This window comes from Setaria viridis, chromosome 8, assembly GCF_005286985.2.
Source record: "Setaria viridis chromosome 8, Setaria_viridis_v4.0, whole genome shotgun sequence".
Classification (NCBI taxonomy): domain Eukaryota; kingdom Viridiplantae; phylum Streptophyta; class Magnoliopsida; order Poales; family Poaceae; genus Setaria; species Setaria viridis.
Genome location: NC_048270.2, coordinates 10431180 through 10449523, shown reverse-complemented (window position 1 = coordinate 10449523; position 18344 = coordinate 10431180). Strand labels below are relative to the sequence as shown.

Here is an 18344-nt window from a genome sequence, read left to right as displayed (position 1 = left end):
TTGAGAAGCTACTTTACAAATAAAGAACAATAACACTCAAATAGAAAGAACAATAACACTCAAACTAATTATCGGCTCTCACCCATCCAAGAAAAGATTTCACCCATCAAAAGAAAGATTTCACCCATCAAAAAAAAAGATTTCACCCATCCAAAAGAAAATTCACTTGTAAAATTAACAAGGTAGATCTATTACCTTACTAAAGCCTCCACCAACTTCTACTTGTAATTGTTGATCAAATAGTCAAGTAATTGATATGAGAGCCACAATGCCCTGGGTGGTTTATATAGGGTAGCAAGTAGCCTTTTTAGCAAGTGGCCAACTGTATGTCACTTCACCAGAGGAAAGCATGAGCTGTCCATATTCGGTGGTCATGTCGTATCCTCAAGCTTTTGATTAAAGGATAAAACCATATGCTCTAAGTTTTAGATATATCCTCCAGCTCATTCTTATCTAGCCCTTTGAAACTGAAAGACACCAGGGGAAAGCATTTAGTATTGTTTGTTTTCGGCGGTAATGTCGTATCCGCAAGCTTTCCATTAGGCGTTGGGTGATCATGTCGTATCCTCAATCTTTCATTTTAGAAAAAGTAGTTAAAACCTAAAAAGTTCCAAAAAATTTGAAGTTCTTAGAGGATCAAGAGCCATGCGAAGATCATGAGTGTTTGCTGAATGCTCATGTGAAATTGAAGGGCACTATGTTTGGAGATAATTTTGTATCCCCAATCTTTTGGTAAGGCACAAAATAAAACCCATGAAGCTCTAAAACTCAAAAAATGGTGTAAGATATATCCTCCAACTCATTCTTAGCCGATCATTATTGCTTACAAGCTTTTCACCATTGAGAGCCTTGTGGACATTATGAGTATTTAATGAATGGTCATTTGAAACTAAAGGGCATCGGAGGAAAGAATGTAATGTTGTCCACGTTCAATGACCATGTCGTATCCTCAAGCTTTCCATTAGGTATCGGGTGATCATATCGTATCCTCGAGCTTTTCATTTAGACAAAAAAAACCTAAAACCTACAAAGTTCCAAAACTTTTAAACTTCTTAGATAGTTAGGCATGTCCTTCACCTTATGCTTATCCGATCATTGTCACTAACAAAGCTTTTAATAGGATTGAGAGCCTTGTGGATATCATGAGTATTGAATAAATGCTCATGTGAAATTGAAGGATACTAGAGGAAAGAAACCCCATGAACCTCAAACACTATAAAGGTTGTTAGATATATCCTCCAGCTCATGCTTTTCTAATCATTGTTTGCTTACGAGCTTTTTACCAGACAAGAAGCTTGTGGACATCATGAGTATGTAACAAAAGGTCATGTGAATCTATACGAAACCATGTAATTATGTCCATGTATGGTGACCATGTCATATCCTCAAGCTTTCGATTCAAGCATCTTTCATTTTAGACTAAACAGTTAAAACCTACAAAGTTCTAGAATTCAAAGTTCTTATATGATTAGGAGTCTTGTGGAGATCATGAGTATTAATAGAATGATCATGTGAAATTTAAGGACACTATGTTCGGTGATAATTTTGTATCCTCGAGCTTTTGGTAAGGCACAAAATAAAATCCATGAAGATCTAGAACTCTAAAGGTTGTAAGATATATCCTCCAGCTCATTCTTAGCTTATCATTATTTCTTACAAGCTTTTCACCAAATCAGAGCCTTGTGGACATTATGAATATTTAATGGATGGTCATTTGAAACTGAGAGTACTAAAGGAAAGAATGTAATGCGTCGTCCATGTTCGGTGACCATGTCGTATCCTCAAGCTTTCCATTAGGCATTGATGACCATATTATATCAAGTATCCTATAGCTTTTTCATTTAGACAAAAGAAAATAAAACCTAGAAAGTTCCAAAATTTTTAAAGTTCTTAGATATATCCTTTGCCTTATGCTTATCTGATCATTGTCACTAACAAAAGATTTTAATAGGATTGAGAGACTTGTGGATATCATGAGTATTGAATGAATCCTCATGTGAAATTGAAGGATACTAAAGGAAAGAAAACCCATGAAGCTCAAAAACTACAAAGATTGTTACATAGAGTATATCCTTCAACTCATGCTTTTTTGATCATTGTTTGCTTACAAGCGTTTTGCATGATGAGAACCTTGTGGACATCACAAGTATGTAATGAAAGGTCATTTGAAACTATAGGAAACCATGTAATTGTGTCCATGTTTGGTGACCATGTTCCTCATGCTTTCAGGTCAATCAGTAGGTGATCATGTCCTATCATCTTGTCATTTTAAAAAAAAAGCCTATAAAGCTCTAAAACTCTATAGGCTTTTAGATATATCCTCCTGATAATGCTTATTTTCAGTCATTGTTATTTACAAGCTTGTGGAGAGAGCCTTGTGTCATGTGGAACTTAAGGATAGGAAATGAAAGAATGTATTATTCATTGGGTTAGGTAATCATGTTGTATTTGCAAGCTTTCAATTAACAAAACTAAAAAAACTCTAAAATTATAGGTATTTTTAAATATATGCTCTAGCTCATACTAATCTAGTCATTGCAACCATATGAGAGCCTTTTGGACATCATGAGTACTTAATGAATGGTCTTGTGTAACCAGAGGACACAAGAGGAAAACATGTAATAATAATGTTTGTGTTCACTATAACTTCATAACCTTAAGCTTTTTATCCAGGAAAAATAAAATGAAACACTACAATATATGCATGCATTTTAGTGTTTGGATTCACTTTCTTTTGTTGCTATGACAAATATTGATGAGGTATAAAGAGTGACAATGTGATTTCTTAGTAGTGTGATGATTACAATAGCTTTTATTCACCCTATTATATGGATCATGCTTGTATTGACATGCCACCCAATTGCACCCATTCAAATATGTACTATCTATAGCACTTAATTACAAACTATTCTACCTCTTCAACTTGGAGCAAATGGAGGTTTGAATTAGCTTGGAATGACACTCAGAGGCATCAACAGGTGGGCAAATGGAGGCTTGAATCGACTTGGGAGGGGCACTCGAAGTCATCAGGATAGGAATGAAATCAACAGGATATGGAATTTAGGAAGGTAAAGGGACGCAATGGGACGGGAAGGGTAATGGTACTTTTTTTTTTACAGAAGTCAGCAAGGAAGCTCCAACCTATTTTTATATAATTTTTTATTCTAGATCTATTTAATTCGCTCCCACAAAGAGTCGAACTCAAACCTATTGTATTCTATTGCTCTAACCACTAGGCTAGAGATCCTTTAACTATGATGGTAAATTTGCTATGGGACATCATAGAAATGTAGCATTTGTCGGTGGATATTGTTCGATATTGGTTTTGCTGACGGACAACATTCCTTTGCGCCTATTTACTCGTAGACACCAAAAGAAATAAAATATTATTTTTCTGCCTATGAAGAGTCAATTTTGCCCTCGCAAAAGTGTGGCCTACCAGTCAGTTCTCGCAATTCGAGGTCAAGATGATCGCCAAGCTCAACACATGACCGAGACATGGCACATGCATCCCCATTGGCGTCGCGGACACACCCCCTTACTCCCGCCTTCGCGCGCGCCGTCAGCATAGCCCAGGCGCTCCATGGCCGTCGGCGCGGTCTCCAGCTCCTCGGCCATGTTTCACGGTGAGGACTGCAGTCGCGCGGCTCGTGCTGTTCGAGGGCACGATGGCGGTGGGACGAGGCCGCGGGAGCCTGCGCTGTAGCAGTCGCAGGCAGAGGCAGGGCCGACATGTGCGGCGCGAACGGAGGCGTGGCGCCGCCCGCCGCCAACGGCAGCCTGCCCAATGGCAGATCTCGCAGGATCTGGTGGGGTCCGCATGGGCAATCGGCCCGCCATACTTGCCATTCGAGGACTGCCGCCGAAGGATCAGCGTCGGATTGCGGAGCATGAGTTTTCGTCGCCATTTTGCTTAGGCAGCGGTTACCAGGCTGCGTGCGTGCGTTTCCTTTTTCATTTTTTCCTACGGGTGGGATTTAGGCTAAGGGTACACCCGTCATTTTGAAATCTACCTCTCAGAAAATAATATTTTAGTAGCTATGGTGCCAATAATAGCAAATAGTCAAAATTCTATGATGTCCACCAGCAAAAGTGCATTTGGGTGGTGTCCACTAGCCAAAATCAACGTTAAAGGATTTCCTCTGGCAAAATTTCCATGACCTTAATGCCTGATCTAAGGATTTATACTCCCAAATTGGGCCAAGGAATAGGCCCCGCCGCCCCGGGCTTCAATGATTGCCCATATTCCCACATTCGTTTTTCTTCTTTTACTAGCACAAATAGGAAATGTGCCCGTGACTAGCAAATTTCGCACCTAATGGCATTTGTGCAGTCAATCAGTTTATGGCCCAAACAGAGAGAACGGAAACACCTGATGTACCGAGAATATTCCTACAATTTCAAATTTGAATCGTCAGCTGACTTCTTGTTTGAAATACCTTGTACACCACTGAAGAGAATGCTTCTAAAGAGTATAGTGTGGCCTCCATCAATAAGAGAAATCATGCGCATAATTATGCTGATAATAACCTTTAGGAGAAGAAATACTTTCAAAAAGCAACAAGTTGACATAATCAGCACGACTAATATAATCAGAGCTGGAGCTGATGAACCAGTGTTTGATCAATCATCTCCAAGAAGACGGGGCCTATTTCTTAGGGCACGTACAACGGTCATTATTAAGCTGTCTATATGTTGCCATGTCATCGTACCTACGTGGAAGCAATTAAATTAGGGGGGAGAAGAGGCTCGTGCTCCGAGAACTTAATCGCGGGGCGAGCCCTGTTGTACCGAGTGTTGCCGGCCGTCGACGAACTCCACCCGATCCCATACGGCGCGCAGAAAATCAGCCATGGAGGCAACCATGCCACAATTTCTTCCCTCCTAGTTTCGATGAAGCGGCGTTGCAGGAGCAGAAGAGTGCAACGGCGGCGGGGAACGAACGGGAGCAGCAGATGATGAATCTCTCTATCGCCATCTCGTCCAGGGCAGGAATTCCATGCCACTGCTCTCCGGGCCGGCGCCGCCTCCCTGGGCCCTGGCCGCTCCAAGACGTCGGCGCATCCTCTCCGTGTGTTCAATCGTGCTGCACTGCTGCTCCACCAGGCCAGCCCCCTCCCCATCGCTGCATTATTCTCATAAAAACAGAATGATCCCACGAATGGGTCCATGGGGAGCGATGGGAATCGATGGAATTTTCACTCCATCATGTAGATCAGGTAGTCAATTGCTTCCTTCCTAATCGCTGGAATTATGTGTGGTAGCTGTTCATGTTCTTTCTCTTCTTTTCCCCTCTTGTCAAATCCTTGATTTATTCAGCAAGTTCTTTCTCTTCTTTTCCCCTCTTGCCAAATCCCTGATTTATTCAGCAAATTGGAGGAATGGTACTGTGGCATATCAGGTAGCTCAGGGACTTAAATCTACCGCTGGCGGTGTTCCTGATGGTGGCATCCTCAAGGTTCAATCCAGCAGGATGGTAGGAGTTCGATCAATCCATTCATCTGTGCGTCTTCAAGCTCTGTTTCTTGAACTGATTGAAGAACACATTTGCTCGGAGTTTTGAGCTTATAGCTTCCGTATTTACTTGGCCATGTTACCTTTGCCCTTGGAGTACGTCAATTGTTTAATTATCAGGAAGAACGACAGATCACAAAACTCCTGTGATTTTCTGACACTCAAAAAATTGTTAGATAGCTTCAATTTCTGGATACATGGTTAGTTTTTTTATCACTGTTGCTTTGTTGGGCTCTGGATGGTGTTGACTAAAGGCTCGGGATGGTAGCTTCAAACTATTTCAAACTACTGGATGGTAGCTGCAAATTATCTATCGTATCTAGTTTAATTGAATTTGCATGATGTGAGCTGATGCTCTTCATTGCAGCTGCATCTTTCTGTTATAGCTAGGTACAACAGAATAGCATACAAAGATCAAATGCATATTTCATCGCCGTGAGATTTGTGCCATTGCATGAATTAAATAGCACAGACAGTCTAACAGACCGTTGAACATGGCCTTAGGCGTGACGACAACCCATTCTGCCTCTTGCTAACGGGCCTAAGAGCATATTCAGCATTTTGTTTTATCTAAGCCTAGTAGAAGTTATAACTATATAACTGACGAGTTACTGCAGATAAAGTACGATTTGGATGGTTTGTTTTACGCAAGTAACAAAACAGACCTCCTGAACTATGGCTATCCTAAACGTGCTTGACCACATTGCATAAAACCCAATTAAGCACAGAACCACTCCCTATTCAATGCCGATAAACTGCAAGCAAACCTGAAAGCCACGCGCTAAACCAACAATACATAATAACCAATGTTTGGTCACCACCATAAACCAAATATACAAAAACTAGCTTCTCAAAACAAAATAAATCCACTCAATAAATGATAGGCAATTATACTACATCAAATCAGTAAAAGATGTTCCAGCGTACCAGGCAACAGTAACTCGAAAGCACATTATGGATCCAAAGAGGGAGGAAAAACAGCATTGTTCATTAAAAGGCCTATCCTTTGCTTGTCAAGGATTCATAGCATTTGCAGATTTTCAAGAAAAAGTACCTCATCCGATAAGCACCACTAAGCAGATCCCAGAACCAAATCAATGGTATGTGTAAAAAACAAAAACAGTGGATAGAATTAATCGAATTGATGTTTGCTAGGATGCCTATACCACTAAACCATGAAGGTCAGTGAGTGTGAGCATCCACAGGCAATGGATATAGGCAACAGGGAAAAAAAGGAAACCAAACAAAGTATTGGTGACCTCGGCAAAGTTGCCTCAAAAATCACAATGATAATTAGGAACAACACTACTAAAAGAAACTAATTCCATTCTTCATACATGAAAAGGCTAAACGATGACACACAATTTGGCTAAAAAATAAAGCAAAATAGGAGCTCACAGTCAAGTCATACCAGAAAATGAGATAAACAAATTGATTGCAAAAAGTCACAAAAAAGGAACAGATTATGTGGGGGCACAAAAGAACATTTGAGAATTCAAAATGTAAACAAAAGCAGCATTAAAATGTTTGCCAGGATGCCTACCACTGAGCCATGAAGGCCAGTGAGCATGAGCATCCAGGCAATGGATATAGGCAACAGGGAAAAAAAGGAAACCAAACTAACTATTGGTGACCTCGGCAAAGTTGCCTCAAAAAATCACAATGGTAATTAGGAACGCTATTAAAAAGAAACTAATTTCAGTCTTCATGCATGAAAAGACTAAACTATGACAGAATTTGGCAAATAAACGAAAATAGGAGCTCACAGTAAAGTCATACAAGAAAATGAGATAAACAAATTGATTGCAACAAGTCACAAAAAAGGAACAGATTATGTGGGAGGCACAAGAACATTTGAGAATTCAAAATGTAAACAAAGGTGGCATTACAAGTTTCAATAGCTGGAAGTCAAGTGTTCTTTTACTAGACAATGTTGGCAAGGATGCTCATCCATGAAACCAGATACTGGATAGGATTAGTTGAAACATCCAGCAGCAACAGTAATTTTGGCAACAGGGAAAAAAAGGAAACCAAATTTATTGTTGGTAACCTCGGCAAAGTTGCCATTCAAGTAACAGACATTTCTATCAACAGTAAAACATCACCACTTACTTAACACACCAAAAACACTACTACTAAGCATAGATAACACACTGAATAAAATGGGAAATCAATCAGATTAACAAATAACAATGACACGTACATTGGAAAACAACTTTCACAACATCATGTTGTGCCTGACTAGACAGACCAAAAGCAAACATTGATACCGTAGATGTTTAGGTAAAAATCAAAGCAGAAGGCATTTGAACTATCCATTATAAGGCAGCATATGACAAAAGGGGAACAGAAAAGAGGATATTCATCAAGCTAATAACGGCCTCCGCAAGGACCTAAAACTAAAATATAGAAACAATAGGTTGCATGTAGATATGATTAACCTGAACTAGCAACCCTCCAAACTGTTGCGCTTACAGATTAGGAAGGGAATCAGGATGAGTTGGATCACATGAACAAGTTGGGCCTTGAAGCCTTGAAGGTAGTCTTCAGCTTCCTGGTTGGTGGTCTGATCTTGCGCGACACAAGAGGGAACTTGATCTTGGCATTGTGGAACTGCTTGGTGTTGTCCCTCTTGCAGAGCTTGAAGTGGACCGTTGCTGTCTTGATGATTTGGATGCAGGGGGCCCTCACACGATGACGGGAGGCCATCTCATTGTACATCTGCTCCACGGCACCATTCAAGGTGGTGTCACGGTACTCCTTGTACATGTTGTGGTAACCTGTCCTGCTCTGGTAACGCAGCCAGATGCCGTAGTTCTTGATTGTGGTAGGATTACGCTCAAATATCTGAAAAATATCAACAATGTTTAGAAGTATACTTTACAAAGAAAACAAATTCTACATCAAGTGTTAAGGGCTAACAAGTGCTACACTGGATGAACATGTAACATTCAAATTTTTTACAATTTTGGGCAGCTGAAGACTTTTAGGATTGCAAGCACATCCTCATCCAGCTCTATTACAGCTGTAACATCTTGCATCTAGTGAAAGTACCACCAAGAAGACCCACTCAACAACAACCAAATACTTGAATCAGCTTGTCATTAACTATAATATTAAGCTACAGTATCAGACTACTGCACATCTCATTGCAAAGTCTGATCAACAGGGTCCGTACAAATAGCAGGTAAGGTAATACACCAAGCATTTATCACATATTTGCAATATTAAAAGCATTCGATCCACACGGATTCAGAAAGCATGGCAGCATTATCGGTAAGAGGTGAACGGGCTGTACCTCGTTGATGGCGAGAACCTGGCCATTGCTCTTCTTCACCTTCTTGAGCTTCCTCAGGAAATACCTGCGCGCACACAAGACATTGTCACACCAAAGCAACAATCAGAGAGACATGGCATCACCACGAGAGCGCAACTGCACAATGCACTGACCAGAACTTGGATTTGGCGCGGACCTCGTTGGTGGCCCAGAGCTTCATGCGGTAGATCTTGGGGTGTTCATCGCCGGGGGCCGGCAGCGCGCGACCCACCACCTGGTACTGATGGAACTGCGCGCTCCAAACAAATCACACAAACGCGACCGAGGTCAGCACCCACGCTGGGAAGAGCATGTACGCTCTAGATCGAAAGGAGCGCGGAGAAGACGGCGGCAGGGAAGAGAAGCTTACCCTGTGGGCGACCATTTCGGCGAGCTCGCAAGGGCAGAGGCGGCGGCGGCGAGGAGACCTAAACCTAAGAGGGGGGAGATGGCGGCCGACAAGGGAGGACGAGGCGGAGGATATTTATCGATGACGAAACCCTAATGGGCCAGGCCATTTTTTGGGCTTCATTTATTCGTTCCATTCAGTCAGTGTCGGTCGTGCATGGGCCGATGTAATTTCGGGCCGTTCGCGCGCTTCGATAGGCTTATGTATGTTTGTCACAAATGAAAGGATTTCAGCTCAATAAGGTACTTCATCCATCCTAGGAAATTATCTAACGGTTCCAAAAAATTACAAAATTTCACATGAAACAATATAGGTTCTCTACTACCTATACAAAAAGTTTTGTAGTCAAAACAAAACTCGACAGTCACTCTAACTCCAATTCTTATTGAATCCTTCTCAATGCTACTATTCTTCTTCTGAGATGCTTCGGTTTGTAAACATTGTACGTGACGAAATGTACGAAACCTTCTCAATTTTTTTCCACAGCCTCCACGTATGATATCATCACATCATGACAAATCTCATGATTTTTAGACTTCGCTTGCTTTTTTTACAATTTAAAATCATTCGGCCACATGTTCGTGGTCGTGTTTCCTAAACAAAATGTTCGAAATTTCTTTTCATTTCGTAGGTCATGTCTCAAATTTGGATAAATAACATGAATATCATTTTTCTACTCATTTTATTCTATAATTTGAATCACTTGCAGTTCAAATTTGACTTATACCAAAATTTTCCTTGAAATACAATTAATTAAATAAATATAGCAAATAAATCCAAAAATATACCAAATTTTAACATGGAGTACCACATGTTGTATGTGGGGAGTAGAAAAATTTTCAAGGTGAAAAGAAGAAAAAACTTATTTTTTTGCTGAGTGTCAAAAAAAACACTCGGCAAACCCCCCTCTTTGCCGAGTGTCTTTTTTGACACTTGGCAAAACCCCCTCTTTGCCGAGTGTTTTTTTTACACTTGGCAAAGAGGAGGGTTTACCGAGTGTTTTTTATTTGCCGAGTATTTTTTCGTTGCCGAGTGTTTTTAGGTTGGCACTCGGCAAAGAGCTTGTTCGCCGAGTGCTCGAAAAAAAACAATCGGCTAAGAAAAAACACTCATCAATTTTTAGCTTTCCCGTAGTGTTATATATATATATATATATATATATATATATATATATATATATATATATATATATATATATATATATGACACTGAATAGACAGCTAGGAGCTAGCCCAATTTTTTTTAATTCAGTATGTAAAGGTCAAAGACTAGTCCAATACGGAATAAGATAGCTTGGGACTGAAAGTGAAATGGAATCTTATGGTTGGCTATATGAATAATACCTTATCAACTCAGCCATAAAATCTTGGGATGACACTGACACTGACACTAACATCTCAAGCACTATAGGCCATAAAATCTCTTCAACCTCCTGCCTGCAACTTCCCCAGAAGAAGAGTTTTATGTACAGAGAACTCACATTGGGGATACATTAGCATGGCTACAGAGCTCAACAAAGCAATGAAAGGGAGCCTTTGCCACGACTTGGTGACTGGGCTCGATGCTGCCGACGTGTGGGAGGTCTATGGAGGCCTCCTTGTTGGGAATTTGATCCCCAAATTGCTTCCTGAAGTGTTCTCCAAGGTTGAGCTTGTAGAGGGAGATGGTGGAGTTGGAACAGTCTTGCTTGTCACCTTTCCTCCAGGTTAGAACCTGAACAAATAAGCTTCCGTGAGGTAATGTGATCTCAGCTCCAACTAATTTTGTTTTTTGTGAATCATTTTTTAGGAACTCCAGGATCAGAAACTATGGAAGAAAAGTTCATCAAGGTCGATAATGAAAACTACATCAAGGAAGCACTAGTAACTAAAGGAGGTTTTCTAGACCATGGATTTCAGAAATACTTGGTACGAATTAAGATTATAGGAAAAGGAGAGAAAACATCTATAATAAGATCAACAATTGAATATGAAGTTGATCACGAGCATGCAAGCAACCCGCCTGTTCCCAGTACCAGTGGTTTAGCTGCTATTGCTGAGGCCATCACAAAATACATCAAGGAGCAGAAGGCCCTTGAGTAAGCTCCCAAGTACTAAACTACGAAAAGAAAAGAACCATGTCATGTATAGGTTTGATTGTGAAGATAGCATATATCAAAGAATAAATGGCATATGGTAGTGAGCAAGTTGAAATTGTGAGTGCAACTCATGCAATGTAAAATAAATGTAAGTTATGTGACACAAAATCAATTATTGGAGAAATTTGGACTTCGTGTCAGTGCTGTCAACATTTTCTCCAAAGAACGGTGTTCATTACCTCACTGCTATTTCACTAGTTTAGGCCACATGACCCAAACCTCATGAATAAATCCCATCGGTTTAACTTTGGAGCAGATTAGTTCAGAATAGGATAAGATACATCTCCAAGCTAGTGAAAGCGGAATGGCATCTTAGGATTCGAGTATATCATGTAAATGATAGCTTTTGAACTGAGAATTTCTGATTGGCACTCTTGTTGCATTCTTAAAGTAACACTGACACCTCAATTTTAACTGTAAATTCTCATTTTGCTACTGCCTGCAAAACTTCCAAGAAGGTTAGTATAGCACAGAGGGCTTGCGTGGTGAGTTCCTTAGCATGACCAGATGCCACAAATGCAATGTAAGGGTGATTTATCCATGAGTATAAGAAGTAGTTAATTGCAAAGAAACTTTGTAGTTACAGAGGGGCTTTTCTGGCCTAAATATTTGCTACAGGATCTCCTGCCAAAAAGAAGGCTAGAAGCAATGAATTCAAAAGAGGATAAGATATGGCTTCGACTGAAAGTGAAATGTCATCTTGTCGTTTACTGTATATGAATAGTATACATATTAATTAAATTTAGAATTCTCCGCTGACACTCCTCGTAGTCTTGGTGACACCGACAAGCTCTTTTACAGTACACAATACTAGGCTATACTAGTGTTAAAAAGTAGTGTAAAAATATCCGACGGTGAAAATTAATTGTATACTACTGAAACCTTCACATGTGGTATGGGTAGTATACATGAGTAGTTTTGGTAGTATAAAGGTATCATGGTAAAAGAACACAAATGGCATCACTATAATTTTATTTTTGACACTAGCATAAATTTTAAAAGACCATTCCATTTGAAATATCACTTTTTATAATGTAATAATTACTCAATTATCTATAATAATAAATAGTTAGATCTAATATATATACTACATACTACTAAGTAGTAGAGCTCGACAATGACACCTCAAGATCTTGGCCATAAAATCTCATGTTGCTCCTGCCTGCAACTTCCACAGAAGGAAAGTCTGCACAGATAACTCACATTAGGGATACCTTAGCATAGCTACAGATCACCAAAGCAATGAAAGGGAGCCTTTGCCATGAGTACGAGACTGAACTTCCAGCTGCCGATGTGTGGGAGGTCTATGGAGGCCTTCTTGCCGGGCAGCTTGTTCCCCAACTAGTTCCTGTAGTGTATTCGAAGGTTGAACTAGTAGAGGGAGATGGTGGCGTTGGAACAGTCTTGCTTGTCTCCTTTCCTCCGGGTTAGAACCGTACCTGAATACATGAGCTTCCATGAGGTATGATATGATCTCAGCTCCAACTAATTCCTTTTGGTGATTCATTTCGCTAGGAACTCTCGGGTCTCGTACTTTCAAAGAAAAGTTCATCAAGATAGATAATGAAAACTACGTCAAGGAGGCACTAATAATCGAAGGAGGCTTTAATTTCTAGATCGTGGTTTTCAGAAATATTTGATACGAATCGAGATTATTGGAAAGGAAGAGAAGACATCCATAGCAAGATCAACCGTTTGAGTATGAAGTTGATCATGGGCATAAAAACAACCCCCCTGTTGCCAGTACCAGTGGTTTAGCTGCTATTGCTGAGGCCATCACAAAGTATATCAAGCAGAAGAAATCTCAAGCTCTGGGACAACTTTCAGAAGAACAAAGCATCCAACTGAATTGAACGCAAAACAAGTTGGAGCAAAGCCCCTTCTACTTCTTATTCACTATGTTACTATCTATGTCGCGAATGTTGCTTCAACTTATTGCCCTGCATACTGCCATACTTGCACAGGCATGCATCTACATAAATATAAACAAATGGTGAGAAGGTACCTTGTTTGCTTTAGGCGTGAAATTTTCACAATAATAGTAACACATTTTTTCTTGTCTTTTTTTGACATACTGTTGCTTAAGCTACAGCCGCTCTACTCTTCCACAATCATGGGCCATGATTGGAATTCACCCAGACAACAATAGGATTAGCTCTACATTTCACAACCATCTAAAACAACCATTGCAGCGCCCAAAATTACAGTGAAATTCATTCAACTCCATCACGAGAGTTCACAGGGAATTAAGGAAAGAGCGAGAGGGTGACAATTTACCTGGAGCAAGCCCCATACAGTTCCCGAAATAGCTCAAGTGCGTGGCATGGCTGCCGGCCGGATCCATGGAGCTGAGGTGGTGCGGGGACAAGGGGTTAGTCGAACAGGGGTGACAAGAGAGGCGTGAGAGTATGGGAGGAGAGCTAGATGCGGTAAACAAAGCTTATGGGCGTGATTGGATGGCTGGGCCTCCTCAACCTTCCCCGCATCCGTGAGCCAGGCCGCCCGATGCCAGGCCGCCCCTGGCCGGTTGCATGCAACGCAACATGATTGGTTGCATGCACGTATGGATACAGGTTGCTCCGAGTTGCTGTTTAGTCCAAGTTGCTCTGCTGCAAAGCTAGCACTCCAGCAGCTTTTCTCCTCTGCATGCTTTCCCAAGAGGCTCATTCTTGCACCGCAAGAGCCAGGCTCGCTGGAAACAGCCGATTCTCACGTTTCCTGGAGCTGGCTGCGGGAGCATCTTTGCACGCCGAGAGCCTGGCTCAGTGGCCGGAGCAGGCAACCAAACTAGCACTCCCTGCATCTCACGTGCCTCGTTCACCTCCATGCACGGAACCAATCAGGCCATATATAACTCACCGGAGACGAGCAGTGACCCGTCGACGGACGTCCGTGGCTGGAATTGATACGACCAGCACTGTAACATACATATGCGGGGGTTGGGGGATGGGGTTTTGTCTCGAGCTCGCCGATCTAAATCCGTGGTAACGAAAAGCGTCAACTCACAGGATGTAAGAACAGTCAGTTTTGGGAGCCGGCAGTCGACTGAGCAATGACAATAGAGGGAGAGTCAGCGCTGCAGGTGGAACGGCGGTATAGATGATTAGATGGGCCAAGCACAATGAGCGGCCCGAAGCACAGCTCTAACAAGCATAGTACTAATATGATCCAACCTTATGTGACTATTATCTATATAGATGGTAGTAAGCCAGATTGTTTCGCGGGGGTAAACGTCTGCTGGACAAAACTGAGCCTAATGGCCAGGCCGAATTAGGCCAGCTCTTGAGTACAATTTAAAAAAAAGGCAAATTCTATTTGGGATGAAAGTTGTAGATCCAATGAAGTTGAAGATGAACATGTTCAGTCAAATTTGAAAGACTCTGTCGCATATAGTGGAAGTGCACGTGTGGCACGCACTTGATATAAAAAGGGAGTACATACAAGTGTTAATCAGTATGCATGTAAAAAAATATTAAAGTAAACCTAATTGTAAAAACATCAATATTTCTCATAATCCTTCATGCAGAAACCTACTTGACATTAACATGAAGCTATCATTTAGAGTTAAAAAGGTGATACAAAATACACATTCTATTAATTCAAGAGTAGTGCCACTTAATGCAAGGACTAATTGAGCAGGACAAACAAAAGTTAGTGAAAGAACTGCGGGGGTGGCTTCGGCTTCTAGAGGCGGGAGCTCTGCTGCAGCTTCGTCTTCTGGCGCGGGGTACAACTCGTAGACACCGTCGGCGAGATGCAACTCTACACGAAATGCAAATGCAAGGGTTAGCACTTTAGACGGTTATTTCAACAACAACACTTGCAAGTTTTTAGCCCAGAAGGTTGTAGCAAAGCTACGGATAAAGTGAGGAAGTTCACTTGAGTTGGAGAAGAACAAGGTAAAAGGGTCGGATGGAAAGGAGCTTGTGATCTGACCCTTAGACTAGAGGAATAGATGTGCTGGGGGTCCTCAAACTTAACGCAGAGAAGTCCCCAAATCTTTACACATATACCCTCGGGTCTAGGAAAAAGGATACAGCCGAGCCCTCGGGCGAGGCGGAGAAAGGGTCGGCGAAACAGACAGGGTCGGGCGAGACGGAGAAAAGGGGTCGATCGGATGGATAGGGTCAGACGAGGCGGACAAAGGGTCGGACGAACGGAAGGGGTCGGACGAGGCGGACAAGGGGTCGGACGAACGGAAGGGGTCGGACGAGGCGGAAAAAGGGGTCGGCAGCTTACCTTTGGTTCACAGGTGAAGCTTGGGGTCGGGAAGGAGCAGACTTGGGCGGAGGATGGAAACTCGAAGATTTGGGTAGGCGATGCCCGGCATTGCTCCGGCGATGGTGGCGCTTCTTGTGGAAACAAGCAAGCTCCTGCGCAGCGTGGAGGAGTAAGCGGCGGGGTGGATTGGAAGGGCGGGCGTGGAGTAGAGAGGAGAGTTCCTAAGGGACTTAAGCTGTAGCGCTTTGAGCACGAAACAGAGAGCAAGGCGGAAGGGCAGCGATGGCGAAGGGGACTCCGGCGGAGCTCTGGCATTCCCTTTAATAGCTGCGTGGAAGAGAGAGAAGGTTGGGGTGGCGTGAAGACCGGAAAGAAGCGATCAAGTGCTCTGCTGGGGCGGAGATTGAGCAGCGGTGCGGCGGAGCAGGACTTCGGGGATAACACCGGCGGTCATTGGGCACTAGAGACGGGGCGGCGCAGGCGCGGTTTTGCCGGTGGTTGAGATTTGGCGGAGGCGGGCATCGTCGTGCGGTGGATCTGATGGAAGTGACCAGGGGAACGACGCTAGAAGCGAGGGCGCTCAGGTGAGAAGACAGGCGGGCTGCAATCGCGCGGGCGAGCGCGAAGCAACAGACTATCGGGGCGCTGCTCTGACAAGGCAGGAAAAGGACTGTCGCGGCCGGGGTCTGGATTGGCGACGGAGGAATCGTCGCGTAGCGCAGTCCGGGCGGTGCGACTGTGGAGGGGCGGCGGAAAAGACGGGAGGCATCGGGCTCCGTAGCCGGGGGTCCAGCGGGGTGATGATGGGCGCGGGAGGCGAGGTGCTGCAGAAAGGGTTGCAGAGGGCTTCCGCTGCGATTGGGGATGGGAGCGCGGATATCCATCCGGTCGCGCCCAGCGACGAGGCGGAGCGACAGGTGTCGGAGAAGTTGAGCCACGCGGCGGAGAAGCTCTGAGGCGGGCAGGCTACTCGAGTGCGTCTGCCGCGGGAGATCTGGGAGAAAGATTTTGTGGGTCCACTGGTCAGTCTCGGTTGGTCCACTGCTCAGATTGAAGGGAGGCGTTGTGGGAAGACTTAGAAGGATCCGGCGGGTGAGTTGGGGTCGGCTGGGTCGGGACTGGGGGAAAACGGAGAGGGGTTGGATCTCAGGGGTCGGAACCGGGGTTGGAGGTTGAGTACTTAAACTCGGGAAAGCTGAGATGGGGATTAGGGACTCGGATTAAGATTTAACTCATGAGATTTGGGGTCGGTCGTCACAGCCTACCCCCCTTAAAAAGAATCTCGTCCCAAGATTTGGATGTAGAAGTAACCGGTGGGGGTGTGCGGTCCTTACCTCCTTGGTTGGAAAGGAAACCTGGGAAAAGCTTGTTCAAGTACTCTTCTGTCTCCCATGTTGCTTCATCCTCCGTGTGGTTTTTCCAGAGGATCTTGTACATTTTCACCACTTGGCGTCGGGTGCGCCTCTCCTTCTGGTCAAGAACTCTGGCCGGGTACTCAGCATAGGTTAGATCGGGCTCAATCTGAAGCTGCTCCTGCTCTAAGATCTCGGCTGGGACTTGGACACATTTCTTCAGTTGAGATACATGGAAAACATCATGTATGGCCGAGAGCTATTCTGGAAGTTGGATCTGATAGGCAACTGGTCCACAAATTTCCACAATCTCATATGGGCCAATGTAACGGGGAGCCAATTTCCCTTTTACTCCAAACCTTTGCACTCCTTTTGTCGGGGAGACCCGAAGATACACATGATCACCAATGTCAAACTGCAGGGGTCTTCTTCTCATGTCGGAGTAACTCTTCTGTTTAGATTGGGCAGCCTTGAGATTGGCTTGAATTACCTTCACTTGCTCTTCGGCTTCTACCACTAAGTCAGGACCATAGGTTTGTCTTTCTCCAGCTTGGGACCAATTCAATGGTGTCTGGCATCTTCGACCATACAATGCTTCAAACGGTGCCATCTTCAAACTGGCTTGGTAGCTATTGTTATAGGAAAACTTTGCCAAGGGTAGGCACTTGTCCCAATTCTTGTCGTAATGGATGACACAAGCTCTCAATATGTCCTCAAGGATCTGATTGACTCTCTCGGTTTGACCATCGGTTTGAGGATGATAGGTTGAGCTTCGGATGAGCTTGGTGCCCATGGATGCTTGTAGCTGTTCCCAAAAGCGTGCTACAAACTGAACTCCTCGATCAGAGGTGATCGTCCTAGGCACACCGTGTAGAGAAACTATGCGGTCAAGGTAAATCTCCGCATACTTCTTGGTCGTGTAGGTGGTGTGGACAGGAAGGAAGTGGGCGGTCTTGGTCAGACGGTCCACTATAACCCAAATGGAATCATGTCGCTGCGATGAAAGTGACAGTCCAACAATGAAATCTATGCTGATATCTTCCCATTTCCAAGAGGGAATAGGTAGGGGCTGCAGGGTACCTGCTACCTTTAGATGACTGGCCTTGACGCGTTGGCAGGTGTCACACTCTGAAACATACCGGGCAATTTCTGGTTTCATTCCACTCCACCAGAAGGTTTGACGGAGATCATGGTACATCTTATTGCTGCCAGAATGGATTGAGAACTTGGAGAGATGAGCTTCATCTAGGATCTGGTTTCTAAGGTTGGGGTCGGACACAAAAAGCACTCGGATTTGACCGAACACAAGCTGGAAGAAAACTAGAAGTCCTTAGAACCGAAGAAGAGCCTTTCCGAGCAAGGTTGCTTTTGGGGAGGGTGACTTTACAGATTTTA

The 18344-nt window shown here is 43.4% G+C and overlaps 2 protein-coding genes and 1 pseudogene across 2 annotated transcripts; 2 read left to right on the top strand and 1 right to left on the bottom strand.

Moving 5' to 3' along the window:
* Positions 1 to 7798: 7798 nt before the first annotated feature.
* Positions 7799 to 9325, bottom strand: LOC117833536 (large ribosomal subunit protein eL20). The gene is made up of 4 exons (XM_034713086.2): positions 9201 to 9325; positions 8965 to 9080; positions 8813 to 8876; positions 7799 to 8361 (listed from the first exon to the last, which is right to left on the bottom strand). Exons 1-4 carry the CDS (start codon positions 9213 to 9215, stop codon positions 8020 to 8022), a joined length of 537 nt encoding a protein of 178 aa, XP_034568977.1. The 5' UTR covers positions 9216 to 9325; the 3' UTR covers positions 7799 to 8019.
* Positions 9326 to 10672: 1347 nt separating this feature from the next.
* Positions 10673 to 11526, top strand: LOC140223676 (norbelladine synthase-like). Its single transcript, XM_072295767.1, has 2 exons — positions 10673 to 10944; positions 11028 to 11526. Exons 1-2 carry the CDS (start codon positions 10737 to 10739, stop codon positions 11318 to 11320), a joined length of 501 nt encoding a protein of 166 aa, XP_072151868.1. The 5' UTR covers positions 10673 to 10736; the 3' UTR covers positions 11321 to 11526.
* A 931-nt stretch (positions 11527 to 12457) lies between these two features.
* On the top strand, positions 12458 to 13440 carry LOC117866508 (norbelladine synthase-like; annotated as a pseudogene).
* Positions 13441 to 18344: the final 4904 nt, after the last annotated feature.